Below are 10,295 nucleotides of genomic sequence, written 5' to 3' on the forward strand. Positions count from 1 at the left end.
GGCTGCCTGCTGCAATCATGGCTTTACTTCTGGAACCAGTGTCATCCAGACTTTCCCTGTACCTCTACCTGGGGACAGATCCTCCCTGGTGGTGGTGGCACCTTCCAGCATCCATGAGATGACCTAACTTCTCTCCACAAAGCCCTGTAGCTCCCTGGGGCTTGGCAGAGCTCCCACTGCTCTGTGGGGCCGGAGGACATGACTCAAAGCAGGCAAAGGGGGCTCAGCACAGAGTGATCTTCACTCCTGGACTGTGCTGGGGTTGTATCTTGTGCACTTCACAAACCAATACCTGAGGGAGAGGAGAGGAGAGGAGAGGAGAGGAGAGGAGAGGAGAGGAGAGGAGAGGAGAGGAGAGGAGAGGAGAGGAGAGGAGAGGAGAGGAGAGGAGAGGAGAGGAGAGGAGAGGAGAGGAGAGGAGAGGAGAGGAGAGGAGAAAGAGAAAAAAGACAAAGAGAAGAGGAAGGAAGAAGCAAGCAAGGAAGGAAAGAAAAAGAAAGGAGATAAATCATACTTAGTGCATTTGTTAATTTAAAATGAATATTTTTACTTGATTGGCTGCAGACAGAAGGAGAGAGAGAGAAAGAGACTTATAAACCTGTAGGAAAGTGCTACATGTATTCATTTCCAAATTTAAATTCCCAGGCTAGCTCTTGAAGAACTTACAAAGCCATTCATTTAATAAAATTCCTTGGGAGCAGCAGCCTGCATGTCTCATAGACCCAGGCAGATTTAACACTAGTGAGAGCTATGCCTTCCCTCAGGTTTAGGTGCCCTACCCTGGCATAACCTTCTGTGCTTAGCCCTCGATGGAGGCAACTCCCAGAATCAGCATGGGGAGCTGCTTTAGCCTAGCGCTGGTACCCCGAGCCCCAGAATTTGGCACACAAAGACAAGAAGGTCACTGCTGTCCCTTTATGTTTGAAGTGTCTTTGAGAGGATGGGAAATAAAAGCTGACAGGAGAAACCTGCACTGCTCCAGAGCAGAGCTCACAGAGAGCCACCAAGCCTTACTTTCCTACAAGTCCTCACTCGGTGTATATGACATTTTTGACCCAAGCTGTTGAGTTCATGCTTCATTTTTTGCCTTTTGCTACACTTAGTGTAGTGAAAAAAATCAAGGTTTTGCTGCAAATGTCAATATCTGAACACTGTGTTTGCCTCAAGATGTTTGAGACAGACATGTTTTTGTAAGAAATATACGTGTTTATTTCTGAAAGCAGGATTAAATGAGCAGTTACCTCTAGGTCATGTATCAGAAGTACAATTTTGTTCAAACGTACATATTTATTAGCATTTCAATCATGTGGAAAAAAATGGAAAAAGGCACATTTTCCCCCCAGTATTAACTTATTTAAAACCATTTTTTCCATGGGGGAAAAAGTTATGTTCAAAACTGAGGATAAGTTCTAACTTCCTTCTAGGCAGTCCCAGCAGGGAAATTTTTACTCTCCCCTCAGGGTTTTAAGTCTCTCTCTCATCACTGTTCTATATTTACACTGAATGCTATAGAGCTACGTGCTCTCCCTTTGCAGACCCAGCAACACAAGACTGAGGTTACAGCCCTTGGGCAGTGGTGGCTCTTCTACATCACAGAACATTTCTGCTCAGCTGCCTGTTTCATCTCAGTGAAGGTGGCTTGTGCCTTTTCTTTGATGGCATCCATGTCCATATTCTGGATGTTCTGCAGCTGGCCCAGGATAGAGTCCTTGTCCTCTTCCTCCTCCTGATCTTCTGCCACCATCTTCTGAAGGTCTTCTGGCAACCCCACATCATCTCCAGCCATCTGTATTTGATTCTCATCCAATTCACTCTAAAGCAGGAAACAAAACCAGTAAATGAGAGTATTTCTGCTCTCCCAGGATCTACCAATGAGCCTCTTGTTTTGTTCCTATTTTTTTTTTTTTTGTTTTTATGAAGAACCGAAACAGATGCACAGATATTTCAATCAAAATTTTTGGGTGCAACTTGTGAATTCAGGGCCTCAATCAGTCTCCAAGAAAGTTGTAAGATTTTTTGGGCAATGTCAATTATATTTCTTTAAGGGGCTTCAGCACTGTCAAAACTGAAGCCCTCAGTGTCACGTGCCATTTTAGAAATCTTTGCTAATAGGGCAGGAAGTCCATTCCAAGTTACTTGTATCCCCCAAAACCACGCTGCTGGACACTATTGAGCCTGCCAGCTGCTATACTGTGCCTGTCAGCTTCTGGCCAATGAAACAAGAGCTTTAGAAAACGTGTGTGGTACCATTTCCTTATTCAGTTGTTGGGAGGGGCAGGAATTTTTAGGTATCAGCACTAAACTGAAGCCTTCTGGAAGAAAGATGCATTAAACTTCAGAAAGAATTACTGGAAAAAGGATTCCCCATCTTCCCAAACTATGTCTAAACTCCGTCTAGGTCTTTGGTTGGTTCTCTGAGTTGTGATGAAGAGCCTGGCACATAATCAGTGCTGCAGTGCTGAGAAGTGGGGTAATAGGAGGACTTGGACAACAAAAGAGAGGAGGGAGGTTGGTTGTGAGTCTGAGAAAGCAAAAGGAGACAGGAGAAGAAACTGGTTAAGCAATTAGAAGGGCTGAGATGCAGTAAGCACTACACACACTTGCTTCCTGCCTGCCCACTGAAACACTCCATCAGTGGGATTATGTCAATTTTTCAAACAATGGCGATTTTGTTCACATGTTCTGGTGGATTCTGATGGATCCAGAGTTCAGAAGAACAGGATATTTTGACACAGTTCACACATCAAAGATAAGCATTAATGCCTCATTACATCTCCAAAATTAAGCATGACAGCAGCAAAGGCCTGATATGAATAAGCAGCAATGCTATCAGCAGGAGGTGTTTTTTAGAGTGAGGGGTCCGGGTTTTGCATGAATGAAAGGATAAATGAATGCAAGGACATACATGAGCAATGTCTGTTGTTGGAGGCCTTAGCAAGGACAGGCAGGTTGGGGGTGGTTGGCTGCATAACCACTATTTACAGTTCCTTATTTCAACACTTTATGTTTGCCCTTCCCTTTAATCTGTTTTTTTCCCATATCTCCTGTGAAACTGGAGAGCTCTAGCAGGATTGTTACTGCTATGTGGATAAAATGGGTGAGGACATCTCTTCACCTGTTGGGGTAAGAGTTGCTGCAGTCAGATCTGTGGGAGCTAAAAACAATCTCCCAAACAGAAAAGGTATTTTTTATTGATTATGTAGCAGAAAAAATTGTATTAAGATTTTATTCACAACTGATGGCTATCAGAGGAGTTAGCCCTTTTGAAATCCTTGCCAGTAGCAGTAGAGGATGATAAAAAAATGTTAATTACTGGAAAAGTGCCCCTAATCAGACACATGTTCTTTCCTTTAGAATTATTTCTAATTTAAGGCATCATCACTGCATGCTACTGTAGTGATTCACATCTTTGGCAATGTGAACAATTGTCTTGCACCAAAGCCCACTGCCCTATGGAAGTCTGGGATGTGATGTGCAACAGTTTGGTGTTTCAAAGTGTTCTCTGACCAAAAAAGAATATATTGACATACAGTCTAAAGCAGTACAGTCCTGCCCAAGCCACCTGCCTCTAACACTTGGCATTTAGCTTTAATAGACCTAAAATAAGCCCAAAAGGGGTCCCTCACAAGAAGCAAAGAAGTACATGATACATGTATGGCATCTTCTCTTCCTTCTAAAATTTGAACGTTTGATTCTTGTTTACTTTTATTTGAAATAGAAAAGTGAACACAGAAGCAACATGATTCTACTAAATTAAATGTGCCTGGCACTGGTCTTGCCCCAAGAGCAGCTGGCCTGGAAATGCCCACTGGGATGCTATTGAACTCTGTCCTACCAAACAGGGTGGTCCATCCACCAGCCCATTGGGAATGCCTGTCCTAACTCCCAAACTGGCCGTGGGAACTGCTTGGGAGAGTGCCCAGGCCAAAACTGGGTCAGACATTATTCTGACAATTCAACAGCAGAGGCCATAGAGTCTGTGTGCATGGTAATATTTTTTGACCCTGATTGTGCATCTGATGTTGTCAGTCCCAGATCTGTTTTGCTATAGATGCAATAGAGATCTTTACATACACAATGATATTCAGGTAGGGGTGATCAGAAAACTGTCTAAATATCTGCTTTGTTACAATTTGATGGTAAAGTCCTCTGCCCAAATTAAGGTGCAAGGGTCCGTTCAAGGATACCAACTTCATTTTGTAGCATTAAGTGTGAACAGAAATAACGAAAAAGTTGAATGAGAGAGAGGGAGAAGGATTAAGATAGTGCAAGCAGGAGATGGTCACCATCTGATATCACAGGAGGAATTCCTTCTCCGGCTCTCATAGGTAAAGGATACAGATTAAACATTAGACAGCTCTATGTCCCCCGCGAGAAAAGCAACCTTCCTCAGGGAGAGACAGCTTCTTTCATTAGAAGTTTTGTTAAGCTCCCTCACAGGGAGACAACGCCCTCCAGGCAGGAAGAAGAACAATTAAAGTTTGGGATTGCTTGTTAAATGGCACTTTCGGTTCTCTGAACAATGTTATAGTCTTCTGTGCAACTTGAGGAGCAGAGGACCAAATGCGGGTTCAACACTGCTTATATGAAGTCTGCTTGTAAACAAAAAAGAGAAAGCTCACAGACTAATCGCAGGGGAACCAAACTCTTTTCCAGCAGCACTGCATGATGTGCTGCTTTCCTTATGCCGAACTCACCCTGTCAGAGCATTTACCTATGCTGATGTGCAGAGATCCTTAGCTAGCTGACTCCAGACTTTATCCTGTGCTATAACGCACCCCTAACATGCAAAATCACAGTTCACTTTGCCCTGACCTGCAGGTGGGACTTCAATTAGCAGCACAGCAGCACGTATGGCACTGTGCTTGGAGCACCGAGCTGCTGAGTGGGGACGGCTCCCTCCTGACATCTGCACTGGGACACTGCTCACCATCAACTCCTGCCCCTGTGTTTAGACCTTGCAGAAATTCATTACTGAATCCCAGGTCAGGAGAAAGGCAGCAAGTGGATAAGAGAGCTTGGTGAGTTTTTAAAAAATCAATACTATTATTAAAATATTAATGTCTGTATTTATATAATATTTTTTAACCTTTTGTGTGAATGTGATGCACGGAATACACCAAAGATGAAAAATTTGTCCATAGATCAAATGTCTCATGGCTAAAAACATCTTTCTGATGACAAACCTAAGTTGACAACTCTGTTAATAGGATTAGGTTCATTAAGAGTCTACTTTCTCTTATAAATCTGGCCCAGATAGCATGGAGCCTTAGATTTTACATGGCAAAGGGGGCCCTGCTTAGCCCTGAACTTCATGCTTTTACTTAAAATGCTTGTTAGTGATTGATACTGGTAATATTCAGTGTCTCTAGACCATACTAGGCTACCTGAAATTACTTTCAGTTGTCAAAGTATTTAATGCATTGTCATGTCTGCGAGCATTTTCCTGCCAGAATGTATCAAAGCATTGTTGTTTTTGGTTTTTTTTTTCTGTTGTTTTTTTTTGTTTTTTTTTCCCAGGGTCATAAAGTGTGCATATAATAATTTAATTTTCTTCCTGGTATAACATGTTTTCCTAAATGCTATATAAGGAGAAACAAACACAGAAAAATGTACCCTGCAATATTTTTTTCTGGCGTAGAGCTATTCTCCTACCTTGGAGACAAATCTTCTATTGTTACTGAAATATGGCCCCAGAGAGCACTTAGTACATGCCAAAGCCAAGATCCTACTGGAGATGGATCAGATCACCACTGCACACTTGTGTATCTAAGAGATGCTCAGCCAAGGGGGATTGGTGACCTGGACACCATCTCAAGCTGAAAAATGCACTACCAGTGGGAGAATTTGAAAACCAGAGACACCCAGCTCCACTGATTTAGCTGAGACCCGGGCACTCAAGCATCCTGGAGCTTTCCAAAGCAGCCCCTCTTGGAGCTGGTGAGATGCTGGGTAAATGCTGCTCAGGAGCTGTCTCAGCATATGCCTCCAAAAGGAAAGCAAAGCCTAATGATATTTTACTCCTCAGCTGCTAATTAAAATGCTGGTGTTTAGAGACTTAGGCCTTCAATCCAATCATGCACTTAAAATCTTAATTTTTTTGCATAATTAATCTTTCTGTAATTAAACTCGCCTTCAGGTATGTTGCCTAGCTAAAGCACCGTAAGAACCAGGCTCTTAGGGGTGGAACACATCTTACCTGAGTTCAGCTGTCACCTGGCCTCCCTCTGGGAGAGCCACAGCCACAGGGAGGTGACCCAACTCCACCTTAAACACTTATTTAAAAGTTTGGCTAGACGAGGCTACAAATGCTGGTCTTTTCTGTTGATGATGAGTTCCTAAATTACATGTTTGGATGAAGCACTACATTTTTTAGCAGTTAAATTTACAGGAGATGGATCCTTTACCTTCCTCTATTTTAATTAATCAAAAAGCACTGGAAAGTGCTGATCAGAATATGAGTGGTAATGACTCAGAGCTGGCAGGTAAGTAATACAAATAAACTCTCAAATTGCTAAGAACCACCACACATATCCTTGAGGAGTATAAATGAAATATGCCAATATCTTCTCAGTGGTGAGAGGTCAGAGCAAATGTATGATCCAAACCCCTGGAAAGAGTCCTCTGTCCTGTATTACCTCTCTCCTGGCAAAAGCTTACAAAATAACACAGCAATTAAAAAAAATATTTTAAATAAGTTGTTTGAGGCTTTTGCTTTCAATATTTTGGTTTTCCTGGAAATATTTGACAGTGCCAGGATAACTAAAGAAAAAGGAATGAGCAGTTTAAATTGGTTGGAATTTGGTTTCTGGCCTAGATGAGCTAATGAGATACAGGCTTACCTTGGGCAGTCTGTACTTTTCTCTCAGGTGAACCCTCAGAACAGCTCGTTCTGCTTTTTTCTGTGCAAATGCTGCATCTCTTTCCATCCTGGAAAGAAGAAAAAATGTTCCTTCAAGATGCTAATAGAAACAATCTTTTGCACTGAACCAGTTGCTTGGCTGCAAAAAGCTGCACATGAGACTTATTCCTCAAGATAAGTAACTTGTCCAAAGGCAAAAAAGGAGTAATACCAATAAAGTGATGACAAGGGACCACACTGCCGGTGCTTCTGTCACCTGTGAATTTTCCTGGTCTTTGTGCATTTGTTGTTTCACAAGGGCAATGAATTCTAAAGCTTCCCTGTGTGGAAAAGCACTGACTTCATCTGTGATTTTATAAAATGTTTTTGTTAGATTTAAGAACTGCTCTGCACCATTTTTATTTTTAGATTACATATGTATTTATTTGCAAAATGTGTCTCCTCAAAGTTTTTTGGTAATATTTGATAACACTCACCTTTCACCCCCCTCTGCACTGAATTTCTTTTTTCCCTGGCAGCATTTTCATGAGATTCTATTGCAAAATTGATCTCGTTTCAGTATAGGTATTCTGGCACATAAAAGCTACTTCCAAATGAAATATTACTTTTCCTCTGCTTCTAAAATGAGTGGATTTCTCTCTCTCTAAAAACAAAACCCCCACAAACAATCCTAAAATCTGAGAAGAACCCAAAGCCTGGTTGTTTACGTGTTCAAAGCTGCCTGAGCACAAGTTCAGCAAGGCACATTTACTTTTCTGGTCAGCACTCCTGCACAGTTGAACACTGGGCAAAATCCAGGGAGCCCTGAAACAGGAACATTCTCTGCCTGTGTCAGTGGTTTCTGGCACAGAACCACATCTCATCCCGACATGATCTTTTCTCACAGAGATTCTAGCTGTCCTGTGGGGCACTCCTGCCCTGCTTCCTCAGTACACTCCAGCAGGGAAAGGACACGTGCCCCCACTTAACAGCATAGAAGTGATTCCTTTCCCAGGCACTTCCCTATGCCAGGAATCCTGTGCTCTTTCTCAGCCTCCATAAACAATCTCCCGGCCAGCAGGTGGTCATTTCTCTTTTAAATATCCCTTGACAAAAGGCAGAGCAAAACATTCTGTGCTTTCTTCCAGACCAAATGCCACCTCTTCAGGGCTACCTGATAGAAATGTCTGATGCTAAATACAGACCTGGATACCTCAAATTCCATCAGTCATTAACCTGGCACCTATAATCATCTTACAAGAAGGATTTACACAACCATTATGTAATTGACCATTAGAGGAACAGATGCATTTGAGATTTAAAAGTCAATCGTTTTATTTATAATTATGCATGGTTTGAACTCCTACACACGCCAAGTCCTCCATTTTACTTGTTTTCATAAACTCAGTAAGTGATAAAGATTGTCTTTACAGACGAAATCGAGACTCAATTGATTTTAAAGTTCCACGTTATTTAGTACATTTTAGAAAAAAAACAACTATCTTAAACCTTTGCTCAAGATAAATGAGCACGCAGCACTTTTTATTATGTCTGCCATAATAAATGTAGACAATGAAATATTACATATTGAAAGTGTGCTCCACATGGAGTTCTAGAACCAATCACATACATTCGAGAATTAAATGCTGCACTACAGACATCTTGGAAAATTTTTCTAGATAAAGCAACATCACCTAGGATTGAGTCCAGCATATTAAACTGTGGAGATAGCAGGAAAGCATAGGAGAGAGTTGCAAGATGGGGAGTGGGGGGCAGGAAGAGGGAACGTAATATTTTATCATTTCCTGTTTTATTTTGGAAAGTCTTTTTAGCAAAGATTCATCTGCTTTTAAAAAAAAAATTGTGAAGATCTGCCTGTTTGGCTTTTTCTTGGGTTATTTTTATCTGCACAAAGCTACCAAGAATCAGCCCTGTACTCATAATAAGGGAACAGGTACTCACTTCTCCTCAACCATTTGCTTTTGATATTCCTCATACTCCTCTCTGGTCATTCCTGCAGCTGCTGCTGGATCAGAAGGAGTGCTTTCTTCTTTGCTTTCTTCCCCTCCACCTCCAAGTCCCAAATTCTTTACCTGGTTGCTCAACATACTTTTCATTAGAAAGGCCATCTTCTCAAAAAAAAAAAAATTTAAAAAAAAGAAGAAGAAGAAAAAAAGAGGTATAAGAAAACAACTACAAGAAAGCCAAACAAAAAGTGTTTTCAAACACAACAGTTTTAAGGGAGAGAGTTTCTACAGCCACATCAGCTCTTCAAGGGCACAGTGCTAGTGAAACGTGAATGCCAAAACCAGTTTGTCAGCCATAATCTGGATTAAAGAAAGAACTCCTTAATATATAGAGGCAGATGGTTCAGATTACTCCAAAAAATCATTAGATGCAACTACCTACTTTTTCCATTAATACTTTAAGCTAATTGTACACACACACACAAAAATCGATTATAGTGTGCAATAGCATTTTGACATCTTTAGTCTTGAAGTTTGCTCTCACTTTCACAGAGATCACAACAATCCCTGGATGTTGTGCTTGACTCAATACCAATAGTAAAATAGCAAAATTCAGCCTACTGACTGAAAACCCCTCAGATTTGAGATTTGAAAACTTGAATTCTTCATTAAGCAAAAACCCTGTTTCTTTTTATCCATGAATATTTTATCCCACTGGACAGAAATATTTTGCATGGTTTTTCTTCAGGCCCTCTTCATATGCATGGTTTATCTTGCAGATGAATGAAACACCACTGCTGTGATTATTTTAAGAAAGTAACCCCAAAGAAAGCAAGTCAGATCAGTTCTTTCTGTCAGCTCTTCCCCAGGCTGCCTCCATCTAGACCCCTGCTTTGGTGCTGCATTAAACACCTGCTGCTTGGATTCCTAATTACTGATAAAGGATGAATAAATCTGAATCTGTATGCCATAAAACAGTCTGGATACCTTTTGGGTATAGATTGTTTCTGTAGATCCTCACCTTTCCAACCTTTAGTCACATCATTAGTCTCACCAGGTCTACTCAGGTGAAGATTTCCAGGATCTGCTACCAAGGTCATAGACTATTTCGGGAAAGAAAATCACCTGCTAGGTTTCCAAAGTTCATGAGTTGGGGTTTTGAGTATTTATCCTACTGCACTGACTGTACATATATGGAATTTTGATTATCTAAATGGTTCTCCCAGCACTGTCATAATTTTGATGAGAACTGAGAGATGGGAGGATTGCAGTTTGCCTAATGCCTTAATCTATATTACAGCCTTTCTAATTAAAGCAGACCTATTACTATTTTTAAAAAAAACAAACACAAAACCCAAAAAACAAAAAACAATCAAACAAACCCCCAAAACAAAAAACAAAAACAAAACAAAAAAACCCAACCAAACAAAAAACCCCACCCCAGGACATTCTGAAATCCTGGATTATCAGTGACTAAACAAGAAACT

General features: G+C 41.1%; 1 protein-coding gene and 1 long non-coding RNA gene across 2 annotated transcripts in view; both read right to left on the reverse strand.

The window, feature by feature from the left end:
* LOC130265104 (uncharacterized) overlaps positions 1-10,295 on the reverse strand; it is a 178,310-nt gene that overhangs the window by 131,407 nt on the left and 36,608 nt on the right. The window lies entirely within an intron of this gene.
* Positions 562-9,003, reverse strand: CPLX4 (complexin 4). The gene is made up of 3 exons (XM_056513917.1): positions 8,804-9,003; positions 6,843-6,930; positions 562-1,813 (listed from the first exon to the last, which is right to left on the reverse strand). Exons 1-3 carry the CDS (start codon positions 8,968-8,970, stop codon positions 1,586-1,588), a joined length of 483 nt encoding a protein of 160 aa, XP_056369892.1. The 5' UTR covers positions 8,971-9,003; the 3' UTR covers positions 562-1,585.

This window comes from Oenanthe melanoleuca, chromosome Z (genome assembly GCF_029582105.1).
Source record: "Oenanthe melanoleuca isolate GR-GAL-2019-014 chromosome Z, OMel1.0, whole genome shotgun sequence".
Taxonomy (NCBI): Eukaryota; Metazoa; Chordata; class Aves; order Passeriformes; family Muscicapidae; genus Oenanthe; species Oenanthe melanoleuca.

Bases quoted from the DNA above. Each gene is read 5' to 3' on its own strand.
- CPLX4 (XM_056513917.1), bottom strand. From the start codon at position 8,970: ATGGCCTTTCTAATGAAAAGTATGTTGAGCAACCAGGTAAAGAATTTG. The intron at 6,931-8,803 runs GTGAGTACCTGT...TCTTCTTTCCAG, and splicing joins AAGCAAATGGTTGAGGAGAA to GATGGAAAGAGATGCAGCAT. The intron at 1,814-6,842 runs GTAAGCCTGTAT...TTCCTGCTTTAG, and splicing joins AAAAGTACAGACTGCCCAAG to AGTGAATTGGATGAGAATCA.